Source organism: Stomoxys calcitrans, chromosome 3 (assembly GCF_963082655.1).
Source record: "Stomoxys calcitrans chromosome 3, idStoCalc2.1, whole genome shotgun sequence".
NCBI classification, from domain to species: Eukaryota; Metazoa; Arthropoda; class Insecta; order Diptera; family Muscidae; genus Stomoxys; species Stomoxys calcitrans.
The window spans coordinates 168,664,266-168,687,172 of NC_081554.1; the positions used below are offsets into that span (position 1 = coordinate 168,664,266).

At 37.1% G+C, this 22,907-nt stretch overlaps 3 protein-coding genes across 3 annotated transcripts in view; 1 reads left to right on the forward strand and 2 right to left on the reverse strand.

The window, feature by feature from the left end:
- LOC106084977 (semaphorin-1A) overlaps positions 1-22,907 on the reverse strand; it is a 1,175,174-nt gene that overhangs the window by 538,056 nt on the left and 614,211 nt on the right. The window lies entirely within an intron of this gene.
- LOC106084976 (arylphorin subunit A4) lies at positions 7,211-9,781 on the reverse strand. The gene is made up of 2 exons (XM_013248966.2): positions 9,472-9,781; positions 7,211-9,385 (listed from the first exon to the last, which is right to left on the reverse strand). The coding sequence occupies exons 1-2, from the start codon at positions 9,676-9,678 to the stop codon at positions 7,226-7,228; spliced, it is 2,367 nt and encodes a 788-aa protein (XP_013104420.2). The 5' UTR covers positions 9,679-9,781; the 3' UTR covers positions 7,211-7,225.
- On the forward strand, positions 17,296-19,891 carry LOC131995752 (arylphorin subunit A4-like). The gene is made up of 2 exons (XM_059364738.1): positions 17,296-17,589; positions 17,683-19,891. The coding sequence occupies exons 1-2, from the start codon at positions 17,383-17,385 to the stop codon at positions 19,840-19,842; spliced, it is 2,367 nt and encodes a 788-aa protein (XP_059220721.1). The 5' UTR covers positions 17,296-17,382; the 3' UTR covers positions 19,843-19,891.

The window sequence follows — 22,907 nt, forward strand, 5'->3', positions numbered from 1 at the left end:
GTCTTAGGCGGACATGCTAAACTCTGCACTACGGTGGTCAATTATCGCCATGACTTTAGTGTATCACTTGCGCAGTAAGCTCGAAAGTGTTTTGTGTATGGAAACCAGGAGACTTTTTACCCTGTATTTGAACATATTGTCTTATCCTCTTTCCCTAAGTACGGGATATGCACAATATGCTGGATATCAATCATTGGGACTGCGTTCTTCTAACCAATTTAAACCGCATGTCGCCATCGGCACTAAAAAGTTCGGCAGGCAACCCATCGGCTCCTGCTGCCTTGTTGTTCTTCAGGTGTTAAACATGTCATATCATTACCAGCTCTGCTGTATACTTGTGGCCGGCATTTTCTTCTACCACCAGCTGGAAAAATGTTTTGCCATAACCAAAGCACGCTACCGGTATCTATTATCAGATTTCTTCTTTACCTCTGCAGTAGTAAGTGTTTGTACCAAAGTCACCAGTCTGATGTTTAATACTTTGCTCGAATTTTCATACTTCATTTCTTTTTCCAATATCAATATAACACTGTATAGTCTACACAGCAAATTTAATTGTTCCTCATTAAACTAATTTTTTTCTGAATGCAACTCTTAAACAATATGCAATTCCCAGACATCTAATAGTGTTTCACACCATGCGGAACTTCTACCACTGCCAAACACATCATCATACCACACAGAGCTTGTGAGGCATAGTTAAATGCAATGCAATTTTCTGGATACTTAATTTTTTAAAATTTATTGCTATGTTTTATGTTTTTATGCGTATTCAGCACCATCAGACCATCATCATTTTATGGCATGATATCAAAGCAGACAGACAGACAGACAGACCATGGGCTATGGCCCTTAGCCAGACGTATAGTGCAGACGGACAGATAGACTATGGCAACCAAATGGCATTAAAACCACAAACGCAACCACAAAACACATACAAGCGCCATTTAAAATGTTTTTCAAATTGTCTGTCCTTTTTGTCCGTCCCTCTGGTAGACTGTCTGGCAGTCTGTTGGAATGCCTAAAGGATATGTGAAAGCAAGTGCTGGAATTTTTTTTGTGTGTAATGGAAATGCATTCACAGAAAAAAAAAAACATTTTATAAACGGATTAATTAAGGGAAAAGTTTTTCAAAAAAAAAAAAAAATAACTTCAAAGAGTGTTTGGTGAAGGGCTAAAGGTGAAAGACCTTGTGGCACCATGTAATAATTATATCTAAATCGAACCTTTGAAGTGCTGGTTGATTTTTTTCTCCTTGCTTTTCTCTTTTTTTTTGTCTACCCACAAAAGTTGCCAACTATTCACGCTATTTGCATTACATCCTTGAGTCCATGTTTCGCTTGATTAAATTGTAATGAAATAATGGCTTTCTTAACTTTTTCAATTTTCTTCATTTTCACATCTTTTCATTTCCGCAGACTGGCCAGCCATCCAGATAAGTTTCTGAGAAATTCCTTGGTAGTTTCGACTTTCAGATTTTCTCTTAACGTTCATTTCCTTCGTACATGGAACATCAGCTTTATGCAAATCAAAAAAGAAAAACTTTTGCCTTCCATCATGGTTCTTTTTTTATTTAAATCTTATTGTTTCTTAATTGAGCAATGCCGGGCTACACATGTAAACTGGGGTCAGGGATAAGCAGGGAGATGAGGATGAGGACAAAAAAAGAGATGCCACTTTATCGCAAAAAAAAATTATTTGAACAAAAAAAAATCCAATGAATAAGAAATTTCTTTTTAATAAAAAAAAGAAAAAAATATTAGACATAATGCCTATTAACAAAGAAAAAATTCCAAAAAAAAAACCAAAAAAAAAAAATCGAAACAAATTTGAAAAAAAAAATTAAAAAAAAAATCTAAAAAATCCAAAAAAAAACCAACAAAATCTTAAAACATCTAAAAAAAATCTAAAAAAAAATTCAAAAAAAATTTTAAAAAAATCCTAACAAAACACCTAAAAAATTCTATTAAATTCTAAAAAACTTTTAATTTAGAAAAAAAAAAACTTTGACAAAATATTTTATATATATGACATTTTTAAAAACTAGAAAAAAAGTAGAAAAACTTTAAATTTAATTAAAAAAAAAGATTTTGAAAAAATATGTTTATAAGTAAAATGTTTATTAAAAAAATATTAAGAAATATTTGATGAAAACAAGAAATTTTAATAACACAAAAAAAAAAAAAAATTTTAAAATAGTTTCTATAATCAGGAAAATAAAAAAAGAAACTTAAAAATTTACTAAAATATATAAAAAAAATAAAAAAAAATATTTATAAAAATGAGAAAATGTTCCTATACAATTAAGAAAAATTTTCTATACATGTCAAAAAATGTCCTAAAAAATAAGAAACAAGAAATTTTTATAAAATAATTAACAATAAGTAAATTTAAAAAAAAGTGTCTATAATCAGGAAAATAAAAAAAGAAACCCAAAAAAAAAAATTAAAAAGTATTTAAAAAAAAAAAATAAAAAAAATAAAAATAAAAAAAGTATTTATAAAAATGAGAAAAATTTCCTATACAATTAGGAAAAATGTTCTAAATATGTCAAAAAATGTCCTAAAAACTAAGAAACAAGAAATTTTTATAAAATAATCCACAAAAAGTAAATTTTAAAAAAGTTCCTATAATCAGGAAAATTTATAAGAAAAACTTAAAAAATATTTACAAAAATAAAAATTAAAAAAAAAATTATAGGAAAAAATAAAAAAAAAATATTAAGGAAAAATGAGAAAATTGTTCTAAAAAATAATAAATCAACAAAATTAAATTTAAAAAAAAAGTTTCATTAACCAGGAAAATTTGAAAAAAAAACTTACAAAAATAAGTAAAATTTTCTAAAATGTAAAAAAATTTACTAAAAAATAAAAAAAATTCTGAACATTAGCAAAATTTTACTAAATCAAAAATTTCTTATAAATAGGAAAAAAAAAAATAGAAAGAGAAAATTTTCAAAACATTTCTTTTAAAAAGGAAATTGTAAAAAATTGTCCTAAAATATAAGAAAAATTTTGTCAAAATTGAGACAAATTTCCTACAAAAATATTTTTCTAAAAAACTAAAATATTTTTCTAAAAACTAAGAAACAAGAAATTTTTATAAAATAATCCACAAAAAGTAAATTTTAAAAAAAGTTTCTATAATCAGGAAAATTTAAAAGAAAAACTTAAAAAATATTTACAAAAATAAAAATTAAAAAAAAAAATTATAGGAAAAAATAAAAAAAAAATATTAAGGAAAAATGAGAGAATTGTTCTAAAAAATAATAAATCAACAAAATTAAATTAAAAAAAAAAAGTTTCTATAATCAGGAAAATTTGAAAAAAAACTTACAAAAATAAGTAAAATTTTCTAAAATGTAAAAAAATTTACTAAAAAATAAAAAAAATTCTGAACATTAGCAAAATTTTACTAAATCAAAAATTTCTTATAAACAGGAAAAAAAATAGAAAGAGAAAATTTTCAAAAAATTTCTTTTAAAAAGGAAATTGAAAAAAATTGTCCTAAAATATAAGAAAAATTTTATCAAAATTGAGACAACTTTCCTAAAAAAATATTTTTCTAAAAAACAAAAAAAACAAATTCAGAAAAAAATGTTTAGTAAAGTGTCTTATAAATAAACCGACTGTTTAAAAAAATTTATTACAAACAAAAATTGATAAAATTTTCTATAAATAAAAAATGTTTAACAAATTTTCTATAAATATGAAGTTTTGAATCAATTAAGAAAAATGTCCTTAAACTTGAAAATTAAAACAAAATTTTTCTATCAATGAAGAATTTTTACAAAAACAAAATTTCAAGATTAGCACTTTTGAAAAATTATTGAAATTTAACAACATCAATTTTTTTTAACAATAAGAAAAGATTTTTTAAACACAGAAAAATTTCCTAAGACATAAAAAAAATTTCCTCAAAGAAATTCCAAGACATAACAAAAATTTCCAAAAAAAAAAAAAACACAAACATAGGCTACATATTTTTTTTTTGTATCGGAAGGGGACAGTCCCTCCCCCTTACTCCAAAAGTACGTCCCAAAAATAAAAGTGGATCGATCGGAACAATATGGGACACAAATGAAAGGTAGTCAGGAGTAGAGCACAAATTTCATATCAAGTAACTTGGTTTATTTGACCACCATGACAATATGAGACTTAAATGAAAGGTATTCGGAGGTCAATTACACATATAGGCAGGAAGGAGGATAAGGCTTTATAATTTGTTGATATCGGAAGGGGACGGGGGACCTTCCCCCGTTACCCCAAAAAAACCAACCAAAATCAAAAGGGAACCAATAAGGAGAATATGGGTATCAAATGAAAGTTATTGGAGAGTAGAATACGAATATGGTATTAAAAATTGGGTCCAAGTACCCAGAAAGTCACCCTAACCCCAAAACTCCTCCAAGCAGACAAATTAAACTTTTTATCAATATAGGACTCAAATGAAAGGTATTCGGGAGTAGATTATGAATGTGGCATAGAAAATCAGATCGGTAAAGTGTTGAATGTCACCCCACCCCCCAAAAGTGCTCCAAAGGGCATGTAACCCATCATGACTCGGACTGATTTTCTTACAATTTTCACAGATTGTGAAGGTTTTTGTGGTAGGAAACATAGACCATATAATTTTTTAGATATCGAATGAAGGCGAACCCTCCCCCTAGCCTAAAAACGCCGCCCAAAACCAAAAATGGACTGATAGGCACAATATGAGTATCAAATGGAAGGTATTGGAGACTAGAAAACGAATATCGTACTAAATTTTGGGTCCAAGTCCGGGCCGCCCCAACCCCAGAACTCCTCTAAATAGATATATTCGACGTTCCAATCAATATGGGATTCAAATGAAAAGTATTCGGCAGTCAATTACAAATATGGCATAAAAAATTAAGTCCTAGTAATGGGAGGTCGCCCCACCCCCCAAATACCCCCAACTGGGCTTATCAGCCGACCATGACTATATGGGATTAAAATAAATGGTATTTGGGAGTGGATTACAAATATGACATTCAAATTTGCGTTCAAGTCTAGATGGCGTTCTTCGTCCTAAAAATACGTCGAATAGGTCATTTGACCCATAATGGCAATATGGGACTCAAATGAAAGGTATCTGAGCGTAGAAAACGAATTTGATATAAAATATTGAAGCAGTGTTTGGGGGTACGCCCTAAAGCACTCCCTAAACTGAACTTCATTTCCGACTATAGTAATATGGAGCTCAAATCAACGGTATTTGGGAGTAAAGAACAAATGTTATATCTTGTTTCAGGGTAAAGTAAAAAAACATGGTTGCTATTGTTAAGGTCGGGTGCTTCGACTACCGTCTAAAACCCGCCAAGCTGATATATAGACAAACACGACAATGTGGAGCTCAAACAAAAGGATCTTCAGAGAAAAAAAAAACGAATTTAATATCCAAATGAAGAGTTATGCGTTTGGGGGGCCTCCCGAGCCCATAATACTTCCCCAATCGGATTTATTTACCAACCATGAAAATTTGTGATATAAAATCTATTTGGGAGTAGAGTCCAAAATTGATACTCATTTTCGGGACAAAGACCCTGGGATCCACCCCACCCTCCAACAGAACTTATTTTCCGATCACGCCAATATGGGGCTCATACAAAATGTATTTGAGAGAAGAGCACAAAGCGTTTATTTACGTTAAGGGCTAAGTGTCTCGGCGACCACCTCACCCCCGAAATTCCCCCCTAAATCGGAAATATTTAAAAATTCGGTAATATAGGACTCAAAAGAAAGATATTTGGGATTAGAGTAAAACCGAGAAGAAGAGGCAACTTATTCACACACACCAATGAGTGCTTCCCAATTCAAGTTTGAACTCAATGATAAGGGACCTTATTTTATCGTCGAGTCCGAACTTCGGGTCGTAGTGCGATACCTCTTTGGGGAGTATTTTTTACATGACCATGCATGACATTGTACCTCGCAAAATGTCGCCAACATTACGAGGAGATAACCACCGCTGTAAATTTTTTCCGATGTTCTCGCCAGGATTCGAACGCAGGCGTTCAACTTCATAGGCGGACAAAGGTTACACATTTAGGGCAAAGTGTCCCCACCCTAAAAATATACTAAAGAGTTAAAGATGGTGCAGCGGAGCAGACCCGGTGCGGCTAGTTTTCTATAAAAAAGTTTTCTATAAAAAAATAGTATCGGAGAAAATAAGAAAAATCTTTCAAGAACAGATAAGTGATGGTCTGCTACCACAAGAACAGAAGAAGGAAGATGTATTCTAGTTCTTTGCTAACGTTAAGAGCCGCTAAATAAGACAGGTTCTCAAAGAAATGAGAACCTAAAGTGGAACTCCTTCTGACAGCCAGTGCTAGACACACATACAGAAGGTGTTCTATAGACTCTTCTTTCTTGATGTCCTCTATAAATGTAACATTTTTATAAAAATTTCCCTACGGTCTACAGCCGGACAATATCATATACGCAAAGAAATAAAGCGTTCAGAACTTTTTTCTTTTATTGTAACCGAGTAACGTTTCACTTCAACATATTAAACGTTTGTCATAAACATAACATTATTGAATGAAACTAACTTTGGTTGTTGTAAACACTTTTGCAGCTTCGTTTACGGTAAAAGGGCTTTCCTTTTGTTGTAAAACCAAGAACTTTTTAATTGCAAAAGTGCTTCGATATCCGCAAACGATTATTCCTATACAAGACCAATGTTTATTCTCTTGTCTCTCATTATAGAGAGAAAGAGTGAGTATTTGAGCCTACAGAGCAGTGGTTGGCAAAAATACTCACACTATTGCACATTACTTTATACGTACACAAGAGATCCCAAGCAAGACCCATGAGCTTGCAAATAATTGCTATAGTGTGCTAGTCACTGGTATAGACACATTCTCACACTCAACACTTTTTCCTTTTTTGTTTTGACTGATCAAAGAGCACTCAGCTCAGTCGAGTCCGGATGGTTAAATTTTCACAAAATCACTAACAAAATCTTCACACCAGTTTTTCATAGAATATTTCGCCGACAAAAATAATTATTATTTGAAACTTGAATGCTTCAGTAAAAGATTTTTTTATCAAATGTTGGAATAAAATAAAAACACAAAAATTTTAAGATTTTTCTTAAATTTATTTAATTTTTTTTTTTTTTTGGTTTTTCCAGTCGATTTAATTCGCATTGCTTTCTATTCTAATTGGCCCCTAAAAGCCCACAGCTCTAATTAAACCTTTTAATAGTTATAATAGTAGCTATAATCGAAATGACCAAACTTCTCATACTTGGTCTCTTGGTACTTCTCGAAGGTATCTTCATGATAGATCTTGGCATCCACGAAGTACATGTTGGGCACAAAGAATTCGAATTCATCGATCTCACGATCCAAAGGATAGCCGAAGGGATATTCATCAATGTGACGAACACCAGAGCCAACACCGCAAGAGTAGTTGTAGTCGAAGGTGGAGTAGGGTTCGTAGGAGGCAGTGAAGGGATAGACATAGAAGAAGAATTGCACAGGGTAACCCTTGGCCCAGCCATGAGGCAAGATCAAACGATCAGGGAAGCCACAATGGGGTTCGGAGTAGTCCAAGGGGAATTCGTATTTGCCCTCGTAGGCCAACATCACGAATTTGTACAATTCAGTGTAGGTGGTGCGATCATCGGTGGTCCAGTAGAAGTCCTTGGAGCTGCGCTTGAAGGTATTAACACCCGATTTCAATTCATAATAGAATTCATCGATTTCGAAGAAGTTCTCACGGTTCTCTTCCAATGGGATGACATGGCCGAATTCATCATACTTGGGAGCCACGAAGGTACGGATAACTACCTTATGATCCTTGTCCGATTTGATGGTGAAATCGAAATCAAAGTTCTTGTGATTGAGACGCATTTGACGGGCCAACAGTGTTTTGTCCCAAACAAATTGACCATCAACGAAAGTGGGTTTGTCGTTCAACAAATTGGTCACATCAAAGTCCACCAAATCGAAGTAGGTAACCAATTTGCTTACCTTGACCTCCTCGAATTCCACACCGGGGAAGAACAACTCCTTGTGGGTGTAGGCATCAACATAGTCATAGAATTGATAGAACACATCATGGACCTTCTTGTAGAATTGATAGAAGACGGGGTCACGCAACATGGTTTCGTAGTTCAAGAAGACATGGGGATGTACATAGAAGTCCGATTCATCCACATCAGCCATGTAGGAGTGGGCATAGATGTACCAGAAGGTGGCAAAGTATTTGTCAAAGTTATCAACATTGCCTTGCATGAGGTCTCCCAAATATTCAATTGCTTCGGGTTTGTGCAAATCGATCTTCTTGCCATCATAGGTCATATAATAGCCTTGGGTGATGATGTCCTCAATGCGCTTGAAGAAGCCCATAACCTTGTGCACATATTCGAAATTGCCATAGGTTTCGTATTCGAAATAGTTCTTGCGGTAGGAGAAGCCAACACCATTGTAGCTGATCAATTGAGGATCATAGCCATATTCGACTTCAGTGAAGAAGGAGAATTCGGGAATCTCACCATAGCCATGGGACAAGCGCTCAAAGTAGTAACGGGCCAACATTTGGCGCACAACATAGAAGTAGTATTCACCACGGCGATCCTTGCTCAAGCCAAAGGCTTCACCTTGCAAGAATGGGGCATAGTCCATGTTGAAGTAGTACCAGAAGGCATTCCATTCAACATCCTCAGTGAAGTAGGACAAATAAGATTCCTCATTGAAGAAGTAAACATCACGGGTATAGTCAACAGGCATCCAGAATTTCTTGACATCCTTGATCATATCCAAGTACTTGGAGTCCTTGTTGAAATGATCAGAGTTATCACGAAGCATGAAATGCTCTTCCGAATACCAATGGTAGTCCAAGCCCATGAGTTTCCACCATTGCCAAACCTTCCAGTCCTTGGTGTAGAAGTAGTTGTAGTACTCGTAATGATATTTGTCATCAAATTCCTTGAAGTATTTGGTGTAGTCGGTGTAGAGGAAGTCCTTGTATTCCTTCTCGTACATGATGTATTTGCTCCAGACATCATAGTCGAATTTCTCGGCTTCGAAGACGAATTTACTGTTGAAGAAGTATTGAGGGAAGATTTCATAGATGGTGGGCAAGATGAAGCCTTCAAAGTCGGGACGATGGATGACAGCCAAAGTCAAGGCATGAATGAAGACACCCTCGTTGGCATACAAACGGGCCCAGCACACATTGCGTTGGAAGATTTCCCAGCTCTTGGCATAATAGAAGAAATCGAATAGGCCATACAATTCCTCAAAGTGAGATTCCACAAAGGCACCATAGAATTCACCCTTGGGCAAGGTGACACCATGTTTGAAGGCCTTGTAGTATTTCTGCATGTGTTCACCATCATAGTGTTCGGGGAACTGAAGGTTAGGAGAAAAAGTAAGAAAGTTTGGGGGGTAATTTTAAAGCCTTTCTTCTTTCTATGATTTGGGGTTTTCTTCCTTACCTTGTAGTCTTCCTTGTTGTAGGTGAAAGTCTTGCCTAGCTTAATGTATTCCTCAAAGAACAAAGGATCCTCCACGCGATAGACAATCTCAAAGAAGAACTTTTGTTTGGCCAAAAAGTCCTTATCGGCATATTTGGTTTCCTTTTTGGGGAATGGGCTGGCAGCCACCAGGCCCACTATGACCAGCAAAGCAATGGCAATTTTCATGGTCGTCCTTATCCTCGTCGTCGTTGTTGGGGAGATCAAAACCTGTCCACGGATTAGAGTTGATTTAACAATCAGATCCAATACCTAAAGACTGCTGTTGTTTGCAGCAAGCGCATGGGTTTTTATACTAATTTCAGGAGCTTGAATTTCGACTATGTGATGAGATATGCTCAAGGCTTATCATATTGTTTATATATATTTTTTGTTATTTTTTTTAAGTACCTAGGCTAGGTAATGCGTTATTTGGGAGCTTGATAAGAATATGACTTTGTATTTTTTTGGGGAATCTTTAAGTAATACAGGTGTTTCTATGCCAGTTTCACAATGTAGTAACTAGCATGAGATTGTGAATAAGTTTGCCAGGGTTATCACTTGTTTTTAGGATGATTCCACTTCACCTGATATTCGAGGCCTAGGTTGGGATCAACATTTATTGATTATTTTTTTCCATTCGTTTAGCAAAAAAATGCAATTATTGAATAATGCAGCATAGACATGTAGGATTTGATAATTTGTTTTATTTTCTTTGGCACATATATTATTATAGTCTCCATAAACATTTGCGTTCCAAAATGTTAATGACATTTCTAGTGAGTAAAAGTTATTTCAAGGTTAAACCAAAGTTTTTGTCTTTACAGAAGATGCTAATATACTATGGTGAAGATGCTAATATGCTATGGTGATTGCTAAGTTGCTATGGTAGATGCTAAGAGGTGTCTTAGTTTCTCATCCTGAAGAAGTAAAATTGCAATTAACCACCAATTTTTCATTTTAATTTTTATTAGTTAAAGCCGGCTGTCTGTCTTATAACCCTATTGTATGAACAATGATTTATTTTTAATTTTAAAAATTAAAAAAAAAGTCATAAGTATTGATAAGAAATAAGGAATAGAAAGTTCAAACCACATCTACTTGATGATTGGTATGAAGTTGTCTTTCTTGTATTTTATTTCTATGATATACAAGTTCGTCTATATATAACTGAGGATTGATTTCTATTTCTATATATAATTGAGGATTGATTTCAAATGTATTTTTAAGTATTGTAAAATTTTGTTAGTCTTCGGAACGTCTTTGAATCCGTCGATTGTAGCTTGCTACAAAGTCATATAAAATACTTTGATTTCGTTGATGATTTCTGAAAAAGGCAATAAGTAAAAAAAATGCACTAATTCCACGTTTCAAAAAGTGCTGTTCATCACATATTGAGGGAAAAGTTAAAGATGATAAAGCTAAGCGCAAAATAGTTGCCGCGATTGCTCCCAATACAACAGAAACAGCGTCGTTCATATATCCAACATTGTGTTGAACAAGATCCATGAATTAAAGCTCAAATTGCTTCAGCACGTATCATATTAGCCAGATTTAGTACACTTGAATTAAGTTTTATTTCCAAACATAAAAATGGCCAAAATCCCTAGAAAAAGCTTAGCGAAAAACAAATAAAAGCGTCCTAAGTTCGGCCGGACCGAATCTTTTATACCCTTCACCATGGATCGCATTTGTCGAGTTATTTTCCCGGCATCTCTTCTTAGGCAAAAAAAGGATAAAAGAAAAGCATTGCTCTGCTATTAGAGCGATATCAAGATATGGTCCGGTTCGGAACACAATTATTGTAAATTACATGTTGGAGACCTGTGTAAAATGTCAGCCAATTCGAATAAGAATTGAGCCCTTTGGGGGATCAAGAAGTAAAATAGAGATCTCGACTATATATGGGAGCTGTATCAGGCTATAAACCGATTCAGATCATAATAAACAAGTATGCTGATGGTCATTATGAAAGGATCCGTCGTACAAAATTTCATTCCAATCGAATAAGAATTGCGCCCTCTAGAGGCTCAAGAAATCAAGACCCAAGATTGGTTTATATGGCAGCTAGATCCAAAAATGGACCGATTTGCACCATACTTGGCACAGTTGTTAGCTATCATAATAAAACACGTCGTGCAAAATTTCACTCAAATTGGATAAGAATTGCGCCCTCTACAGGCTCAAGAAATCAAGACCCAAGATCGGTTTATATGGCACCTATATCAGGTTATGGTCCGATTTTAACCTTATTTGGCACAGTTGTTGAAAGTCATATTAAAATATGTCGTGCAAAATTTCACTCCAATCGGATAAGAATTGCACCCTCTAGAGGCTCAAGAAGTCAAGACCCAAGATCAGTTTATATGGCAGCTATATCAGGTTATGGACCGATTTTAACCATATTTAGCACAGTTGTTGAAAGTCATATTAAAATATGTCGTGCAAAATTTCATTCCAATCAGATAAGAATTGCGCCCTCCAGAGGCTCAAGAAGTCAAGACCCCGGATAGGTTTATATGGCAGCTATATCCAAAAATGAACCGATTTGAACCATGCTTAGCACAGTTGTTGGCTATCATAATAAAACACGTCGTGCAAAATTTCACTCCAATCGGATAAGAATTGCGCAGTCTAGAGGCTCAAGAAGTCAAGACCCAAGATCGGTTTATATGACAGCTATATAAGGTTATCGACCGATTCGAACCATACTTGGCTCAGTTGTTAGCTATCATAATAAAACACGTCGTGCAAAATTTCACTCCAATTGGATAAAAATTGCGCACTCTAGAGGCTCAAGAAGTCAAGGCCCAAGATCGGTTTAAATGGCAGCTATATCAGGTTATGGTCCAATTTGGACCATACTTGGCTCAGTTGTTAGCTATCATAATAAAACACGTCGTGCAAAATTTCACTCCAATTGGATAAAAATTGCGCTCTCTAGAGGCTCAAGAAGTCAAGACCCAAGATCGGTTTATATGGCAGCTAAATATATGAAAACATGGGCCGATATGGCCCATTTACAATACCAACCGACCTACACTAATAAGAAGTATTTGTCCAAAATTTCAAGCGGCTAGCTTTACTCCTTCGGAAGTTAGCGTGCTTTCGACAGACAGACGGACGGACATGGCTAGATCGACATAAAATGTCGCGACGATCAAGGATATATATACTTTATGGGGTCTCAGACGAATATTTCGAGTAGTTACAAACAGAACGACGAAATTAGTATACCCCCCATCCAATGGTGGAGGGTATAATTAAAGGTATTCAAGAGTAGAGAACAAATTTAATAAAAAAATATTTTGCCCCAAGTGTTCGATGTCCCGATAACCCTCAAAAACTAACCCAAATATGACATAATTATCACCAGGGGCAATATGGGTATCAAATGTATGGTATTTGGAAGTACAGTACGAATCTGATATAAAATATTAGCCCCAGGTGTCTGAGACTTAATCTCGTATGCTAAATCATGTAGATCTAAACTGACATTTCTGGGTAGGGGATTGCCATCCATCAGATGACTGCTGTGATGACAGCCCAGTACAGGGATGATAATCTTGATACTTTGGTACTTTTTTGATACTTTTTAAAGTTCGAAAATACCAGGGTATCCTCACGAGCACCTTTTGCGAAATTAAAAAGTTTTTTATATTATAAAAAAAAAGGAATAACGAGGTTTCCGGGTTGTAATACATTCTTTCTTTTGTCTACACATATAAGTACAAGAGCTGTGTGTCTAACTGTTTGGCCAAAATCAAGTAATCAAATGGTTGAAGAATAAATATTAACCATCGAAAATCGCTTTATTGTTTTTCAAAATATTCCCCATCTATAAAGTTTGCATGCGCTTGATCCAATTGTCGAAAAATATCTCCAAAACATGCATACTGAACGCATCAACCGCTTCTTCGGGTGTCGAAAAACGTTGACCTCTCATTTCATATTTTACGTACGGGAATAAAAAGAAGTCATTCGGTGCCAAGTCTGGACCATACGGCGGATGACTTATCAAATCGATGATTTGCAATATCAATTGGCGCACAGCATCAATGGATTTTGGAACTTTCACGAAATTCGTTTTGGAGTGACTACGACCTCGGTTGAACTCACCATACCATCAATAACTACTGATCCTTGATGGGGCTTCATCGCCAAAAATTGAATTAAGTTCATCGATACACTGTTGTTGATTTAATCCATGTCGAAAGTTGTAGAAAATAATCGCACAAAAATGTTCACCATTTAATTCAAGTTTTTGGGCGAGATGAATCTAAGCTACTGTAAACTGCACAAATATCGCTCGCATGTCAAAACGTTCTGAGTACGTATAATCTCAAAAATGTCAAGCTTTACGATAGATCTGTCATTTGGCAGATGGCAACAGAATGGTTGTCCAATATCGAAATAGAAAAGGTAACCCTCGAACTTTTGAGTTTGCTTGATTAATATATTTGTAATAATAACAAAACTAATAGATACCTCATTCAAAGTATTATCCATGCCAAAAGAACTGCTCCCAGTTTGTGATCAGGTACAAATCAAGTCAAACTCCTATAAGTCGTTTCATTGGATATTTTGCTTTGTAGATGCCCTCCGTTAAGTGAGTCGATTGAGGGTTAAAGTGTTCCACAAAACTATTTCTCGCAGCCTTGCAAGTCATATTGCCGAAAGCATTATACACCTAAAATGAAAGGGCTACGAATAATTGTAAACCCAGTATTTTGAAAAAAGTCTTGGAGGGGGAATTTCCCTTCTCTTGTTTGGTTATTTTTCCATGTAATGTAATTTGGTTACACTTCGATGTAATGTTCCTGCATGTGAGCTTTCGAGCTTGACGGAGTAGAAAAACACTACGAACATTTCTCACATTTGAACTGCTTGGAGGCCACCGCAGCGCAGAGGTTAGCATGTCCGACTATGACGCTGAACGCCTGGGTTCGAATCATGGCGAGACCATCTTCCCCACATGTCCTACAGATACAATCACTTTCCGCACCTATTTTACCTATTTTTCTGGGGGCGCCCCGGTAGCCGTCCTTGGATTACCAGTGCCGGAGTCGTGGGTTCAATTTCCGCCACAAGCCTTGGTCTGTCGCTACTGTGGCATCACAATGGACTTAAAATTGTCTAAGTGAATCTGTAAAGGACTGCCACTCTTACCTTACCTAACCTAACGATACCAAAAGCTATACTGACCTCCTTCTTACTTCCTTTCATTAAGAGCCTCGTCTTCTTACGATCCCTGTACGCCCGTTTCGCTGTTCCATAGTGTTACGCACGCGTTTGTCGCCCGCGCCCTTAACCCGGACTGCACACACAAACAAGTTTATTGACGGCAGTCTTCACCACCAAAACTGGTCTTCACCATCAAATCGTCTGCTCTTTCATTCCCCCTTACTCCGCTGTGCCCGGGCATCTAAACGATGGGGATGGTGCCACATTCAAAGAAAGCTTCAAACTTCTTTCTACACTCCAAGAGTGTTGGTGACCTGTTACTACCATTATGGTCAGTTTACTGACATTTAAGATGTTCCCACTCGACGTCTTCTCATGAAAACCACACCACTTCACACATTCCGTGAGCACCCGTATCTTTGCCTGCAGGATCGTTTTATGGTCTGGCAGTCCATAAAAAAAAAAAACAAAAAACTGATCTCACTGCTTGGGTTCTCAATGTAGACCCAAAAGGCCTACTCTGTCCTTTAGCTTTGATCCGTTTGTATAGCACGATCTCTCAGATGGCATTACCAGACTTCCGCCAATTCAAGACAGTGTCTTCCACTGAACTCTAAGTGTCATCACAGGTATCCGATCGGAAACCTCTTCTAATCCATTCGGGTTTCCTATCGTCGCCTCGTTTATACCACGATGCTACGACCTGCCGCTGTCCTCTATACATTCTCCCATCGCCTTAAGTCTCATAACCGAAGTGGGTGCCTCACACTCAATGTATATGTCAATGGGTCGGATATCTAGAATGATCTCACTGCTTGGTTTCTCAATGTAGACCCAAAGGCCTACTCTGTCCTCTAGCTTTGATCCGTTTGTATAGCACGATCTCCCAGATGGTATTACCAGAGTTCCGCCAATTCAAGACAGTGTCTACCACTGAACTCTAAGTGTCATCACAGGTATCCCACCGGAAGCCTCTTCTAATCCATTCGGGTTTCCTATCGTCGCCTCGATTATATCACGATGGTATGACGCGCTCCTGTCATCTATTCATTCTCCCATTGCTTTAAGTCTCATAGCCGCAGTGGGTGCCTCACACTCAACCTATATGTCAATGGGTCAGATATCCAGAATGCTCTCCAGTGCCCTAGAGGGAGTGGTCCTCACGGCTCTGTCTATGCCAAGCCAACATGTTCGCTAAACCTGTTGCACTTTTTCTCTATCGCACTTCACCAAGTTGACTAAGTAACTTGTATTGATCTATTCACGCTCTTTTAGAGCCAGTGAACAATCCTCGTCCCGAGTCTGGTCCCATTTCAAGTCTGCGGCCCCTCTACTCATTGCTCAACATCGGTAAGCACTCTTGGTACGATTCTGAATGTGACACTTCAAATTCAGTTTCCTTTCCACAATCATTCCAAAGCACTTGACCTTGCAAGATATCGAAATCGTTTTATTGAAGAATCTTGATGCGTGAAAATGGCCCATCTTCGTTTTACTTGTAAACAGGCAGATTTCAGTCTTCTCTGGTTAAACTTTGACACCCTTAGGTCTAGCCCAGTCGTAAGCCATCCGAAGAAATCCTTTGGGCCCTTCTGTATAGTTAGTAGGGATCATAACATCGTTTGCGTAGCAAATGAGTTCAAATCCCTCCTCTGCTATCATCCTGGGTCATTTATGGTGGTCAACTATATGAGTGGAGATAAAAATCCTTTTGTGGCCTGCTCTGTGCCAATTTCTTCCCTATATTTATATCATGGGACCCACAATTTATTCACCTGCTCCTTAGCATATGGTTTCTTCAGTCTCTAAGGACCCGATCCACCCGGTACTGATCATAGGATTGGATCAGTGTGTCTGTCCGCACTTTGTTAAAAGCCCCCTCAATGAAGCTCCTCAAGGTTTCCTTTACCATAAATTCCGTAATGGTAAGACTTCGATCAATCCAATCCAAATCCAATCCAATGTTCAAGCATCTCCGTGAGTCCCGTTGTATCCTGGGGAGAATGCGTTTTCATCAAAAACCTCACCATATTCTCCTTCCCATTAAAAAGTAATGGCAAAAATTTTTTTTAAACTTAAACTTTATTTGGTCACTAAGTTCCAACTCACTAATCAGTGAGCAGAACAATGGTATAAGCATGCCTTTCAACTAAAAAGTTGGGACATATTAAGAAATAAAAATTTTTCACAAAATTTCCCATCATAAGAAATTTTTACAAAATTTTTGATCTTAAGAAATATTAAACCAAATGCATGCTATCTGATATAAAACTCAGTATTTGCTGAGTCAAAGTTTTAACTACCATCTCAAACTGAAATGTTGTCCAAAATATCAAGATCCACGGCTTTTTTTCTACAAAGTTCTGATGAATCATATCGCTAATCTAGAATATGCAACAATGAGTGTTGCATACCTGCAAAGCCATGACCCGCTGCTAGGAGAGCGATAAGACAGAGCTAGCAACACATAGACTCTCCATGAGTTTTACTTAAAAAAGCGACCCCGGAGATCAAATTAAAATTTCAAATAAAACATAAATATGTTGGTGCGAGAACATGGTATCATAGTATCATGAATTTAGTATAAAAGGGCCTTGCTGGTCAATACTCATCAGCAGTCTTTAGGTATTGGATCTGATTGTTAAATCATCTCTAATCCGTGGACAGGTTTTGATCTCCCCAACAACGACGACGAGGACAAGGACGACCATGAAAATTGCCATTGCTTTGCTGGTCATAGTGGGCCTGGTGGCTGCCAGCCCATTCCCCAAAAAGGAAACCAAATATGCCGATAAGGAATTTTTGGCCAAACAAAAGTTCTTCTTTGAGATTGTCTATCGCGTGGAGGATCCTTTGTTCTTTGAGGAATACATTAAACTAGGCAAGACTTTCACCTACAACAAGGAAGACTACAAGGTAAGAGAAAAACCCAAATCAAAGAAAGAAGAAAGGCTTTAAAATTACCTAAAAAAAACCCCAATCTTTCTTACTTTTTCTCCCATCCTTTAGTTCCCCGAACACTATGATGGTAAACACATGGAGAAATACTACAAGGCCTTCAAACATGGTGTCACCTTGCCCAAGGGTGAATTCTATGGTGCCTTTGTGGAATCTCACTTTGAGGAATTGTATGGCCTATTCGATTTCTTCTATTATGCCAAGAGCTGGGAAATCTTCCAACGCAATGTGTGCTGGGCCCGTTTGTATGCCAACGAGGGTGTCTTCATTCATGCCTTGACTTTGGCTGTCATTCACCGTGAAGACTTTGAAGGCTTCATCTTGCCCACCATCTATGAAATCTTCCCTCAATACTTCTTCAACAGCAAATTCGTCTTCGAGGCCGAGAAATTCGACTATGATGTCTGGAGCAAATACATCATGTACGAGAAGGAATACAAAGACTTCCTCTACACCGACTACACCAAATACTTCAAGGAATTTGATGACAAATATCATTACGAGTACTACAACTACTTCTATACCAAGGACTGGAAGGTTTGGCAATGGTGGAAACTCATGGGCTTGGACTACCATTGGTATTCGGAGGAGCATTTCATGCTTCGTGATAACTCTGATCATTTCAACAAGGACTCCAAGTACTTGGATATGATCAAGGATGTCAAGAAATTCTGGATGCCTGTTGACTATACCCGTGATGTTTACTTCTTCAACGAGGAGTCTGAATTGTCCTACTTCACTGAGGATGTTGAATGGAATGCCTTCTGGTACTACTTCAACTTGGACTATGCCCCATTCTTGCAAGGTGAAGCTTTTGGCTTGAGCGAGGATCGTCGTGGTGAATACTACTTCTATGTTGTGCGCCAAATGTTGGCCCGTTACTACTTTGAGCGCTTGTCCCATGGCTATGGTGAGATTCCCGAATTCTCCTTCTTCACTGAAGTCGAATATGGCTATGATCCACAATTGATCAGCTACAATGGTGTTGGCTTCTCCTACCGCAAGAACTATTTCGAATACGAAACCTATGGCAATTTCGAATATGTGCACAAGGTTATGGGCTTCTTCAAGCGCATTGAGGACATCATCACCCAAGGCTATTATGTGACCTATGATGGCAAGAAGATTGATATGCACAAACCCGAAGCAGTTAAATATTTGGGAGACCTCATGCAAGGCAATGTTGATAACTTTGACAAATACTTTGCCACCTTCTGGTACATCTATGCCCACTCCTACATGGCTGATGTGGATGAATCGGACTTCTATGTCCATCCCCATGTCTTCTTGAACTATGAAACCATGTTGCGTGACCCCGTCTTCTATCAGTTCTACAAGAAGGTCCATGATGTGTTCTATCAATTCTATGACTATGTTGATGCCTACACCCACAAGGAGTTGTTCTTCCCCGGTGTGGAATTCGAGGAGGTCAAGGTAAGCAAATTGGTTACCTACTTCGATTTGGTGGACTTTGATGTGACCAATTTGTTGAACGACAAACCCACATTCGTTGATGGTCAATTTGTTTGGGACAAAACACTGTTGGCCCGTCAAATGCGTCTCAATCACAAGAACTTTGATTTCGATTTCAACATCAAATCGGACAAGGATCATAAGGTAGTTATCCGTACCTTCGTGGCTCCCAAGTATGATGAATTCGGCCATGTCATCCCATTGGATGAGAACCGTGAGAACTTCTTCAAAATCGATGAATTCTATTATGAATTGAAATCGGGTGTTAATACCTTCAAGCGCAGCTCCAAGGACTTCTACTGGACCACCGATGATCGCACCACCTACACTGAATTGTACAAATTCGTGATGTTGGCCTATGAGGGCAAATACGAATTCCCCTTGGACTACTCCGAACCCCATTGTGGCTTCCCTGATCGCTTGATCTTGCCTCATGGCTGGGCCAAGGGTTACCCTGTGCAATTCTTCTTCTATGTCTATCCCTTCACCGCCTCCTATGATGCCTACTCCACCTTTGATTACAACTACTATTGTGGAATTGGCACTGGTGTTCGTCACATTGATGAATATCCCTTCGGTTATCCTTTGGATCGTGAGATCGATGAATTCGAATTCTTTGTGCCCAACATGTACTTCGTGGATGCCAAGATCTATCATGAAGATACCTTTGAGAAGTACCAAGAGACCAAGTATGAGAAGTTTGGTCATTTCGATTATAGCTACTATTATAACTATTAAACAAAAAAGGTTAAATTGGAGTTAGGGCTGTGCGCGTTTAGGTGAGTGTTAGTATAAGATGCAATGAACGAAAAAAAACAAAAAAAAAAAAATAAAAAATAAGTCAACAAGTGTAAGATAGCAATCAAAAAAAGTGATATTTTTATTTTTCTCTATGGTAGGGGGAGAACGGTCTTGAAATATCGGAAATATAAGAAATATATGTTGACGATATCATACTCATAAATACTTAGCATATACAATACTAGATCGCTGGTACGTTATTCCTCACATTCATCACATGTATGCTGACGCCATCTGTAAGTGATATTCGTCATCACATACCTTTTGGATAAGCAACCAAATTGACTTGAGATTCCGATTAGAGTTGGCAAGCTATCGATAATCGCAATATTCGATATTTGAAATGGTTTGAAATTCCGATTAGAGCCATCTGTATGTGATACTCGTCATCACATACCTTTTGGATAAGCAACCAAATTGGCTTGAGATTCCGATTAGAGTTGGTAAGCTATCGATAATCGCAATATTCGATATTTCTAATAGTAAATATCGATACTAGCTATACTTTCGCTAATTTCCCATCACCTACATGTCAATCGGGATCAATTGGGAGCCACCGTGGTGCAGAGGCTAGCATGAGAACATCTTAAAATATTTTCCAAATTTTCCACAAAGAGGTGTCACTTTTCAGTGTCAGGCCAAGGATTCGGCATAAAACAGGAGTTCCCCTTATTATTGAGCTTAAATTTGTTTAGTTTCTCTCCGATTTGTTTCGTAATGGATGTTTGGGAAACATTCAGTCGAAAATGAGAAGTAACAAGTAAGAGCGTGCTAAGTTCGGCCGGGCCGAATCTTATATACCCTCCACCATGGATAGCATTTGTCGAGTTCTTTGTGCGGTATCTCTTCTTGGGCAAACAAAGAATAATGAAAAAGAACTGTTATGCTATTGCAGCTATATCAAGTTATCGTCTGATTCGGACAATAAGTGAATTGAATGCTGAATATTGTAGAAGTCATTGTGTCATATTTCAGTCAATTCCGATAAGAATTGCGCTTTGTAGGGGTTCAAGAAGTAAAATCGGTAGATCGTTTTATATGACTATATTGAACATATATGTCAAGGTCATGGGAAAAGCCGTTGAGCAAAGTTTCTGCCAAATCGGATGAGAATTGCGCCCTCTAGAGGCTCAAGAAGTCAAGATCTCAGATCGGTTTATATGGCAGCTATATCAGGTTATGTACCGATTTGAACCATATTTAGCATAGTTTTTGGAAGTCATAACACAACACTTCATGCACAATTTCAGCCAAATTGGATATAAATTGCAAAGTTTCAGCCAAACCGAATGAGAATTGCGCCCTCTAGAGGCGCAAGAAGTCAAGATCCCAGATCGGTTTATATGGCACTTATAGCAGGCTATGTACCGATTTGCACCATACTAAGCGCAGTTGTTGGAAGTCATAACAGAACACCTCATGCAAAATTTCAGCCAAATCGGATGAGAATTGCGCCCTCTAGCGGCTCAAGAAGTCCAGATCTAAGATCGGGTTATATGGCAGCTATACCAGGTTATGAACCGATTTGAACCATTCTCAACACAGTTGTTGGAAGTGACAGCATAGAACCACATGCCAAATTACAGCCAAATCGGATACGAATTGCGCCCTCTAGTGGGTAAAAAAGTCAAGACCCATGATCGGTTCATATGACAGCTATATCAGGTTATAAACCGATTTGAGCCATATTTAGCACAGTTGTAGGAAGTGATACCAAAACACCACGTGCGAAATTTCAGTCACCTCGGACTAGAATTGCGCCCTCTAGAGGCTCAAGAAGTCAAGACCCAAGATCGGTTTATATGGCAGCTATATAAAAACATAGACCGATTTGCAGCATTTATAATCCCAACCAACCTACACTAATACAAAGTATTTGTGCATAATTTCAAGATCCTAGCTTCACTCCTTTAAAAGTTAGCATGCTTTCGACAGACAGACGGACGGACATGGCAAGATCGACATAAAATGTCATGATGATCAACAATATACATATATATTGGGTTGCCCAAAAAGTAATTGCGGATTTTTTAAAAGAAAGTAAATGCATTTTTAATAAAACTTAGAATGAACTTTAATCAAATATACGTTTTTTACACTTTTTTTCTTTCTAAAGCAAGCTAAAAGTCACAGCCGACAACTGACAGAAGAAAGAATGCAATTACAGAGTCACAAGCTGGGAAGAAATTTTTCAACGCCGACTATATGAAAAATCCGCAATTACTTTTTGGGCAACCCAATACTTTCTGGGGTCTTAGACGCATATTTCAAGGTGTTGCAAACAGAATGACGAGATTAGTATAACCCCATCCCATGGTGGAGGGTATACAAATCAGAAGATCGATTTATATAGAAGCAATATCAATGCACAGACTAGCGACCTCTATAGGCGAAATGTATCTCATAAGGTATATTCAGTGTAAGATCGCCAATTTTTGTTCAATTTTACTAAAAATTTAACGTGATTTAACGTTGTCGATAGTATCGATAAAATATGAATCGCTATCAGAGAGAAAATAAAATATCGTTAGTGTTATCGACATTTTGCCAGCTCTAGTTCCGGATGGAATATCTAATACCCCATTTGAAGGCAAAATAGAAACACTGATATCAGAATAACAATAACGAACAGGCGGAGCCCTAGCCAAGTGTTTGGGGGATGCCTCATCCCACAAGCTCCCCTTAAACCAATGGCAATATGGGGTTTCAATTAATGGCGTTTGAGAGAAGATCATGGTGCCGATATATTTTCAGGGCTAAGTGTTTGGGGGACCACCTCACCTCTCAAAACACCCCTAAATATATTTACTGACCATGGCAATGTGGGGCTCAAATGAAAGGTATTGGGGACTGGAGCATAAAATTGATGCCCACTATTGGACCAAATTTCTGGGGGTCCAACCATTCCCCAAAATACATAATGGATGTTTGGGAAGAAATTAATCGAAAATGATAAGTAAAAATCAGAAAATCGATTTATATGAAAGCAATATCAATGAACA

Excerpts from the sequence above, each read along its gene's own strand:
- LOC106084976 (XM_013248966.2), bottom strand. The coding sequence starts at position 9,678 with ATGAAAATTGCCATTGCTTTGCTGGTCATAGTGGGCCTGGTGGCTGCC. Across the intron at positions 9,386-9,471 it reads ACAACAAGGAAGACTACAAG|TTCCCCGAACACTATGATGG; the intron begins GTAAGGAAGAAA and ends CCTAACCTTCAG.
- LOC131995752 (XM_059364738.1), top strand. The coding sequence starts at position 17,383 with ATGAAAATTGCCATTGCTTTGCTGGTCATAGTGGGCCTGGTGGCTGCC. Across the intron at positions 17,590-17,682 it reads ACAACAAGGAAGACTACAAG|TTCCCCGAACACTATGATGG; the intron begins GTAAGAGAAAAA and ends CCCATCCTTTAG.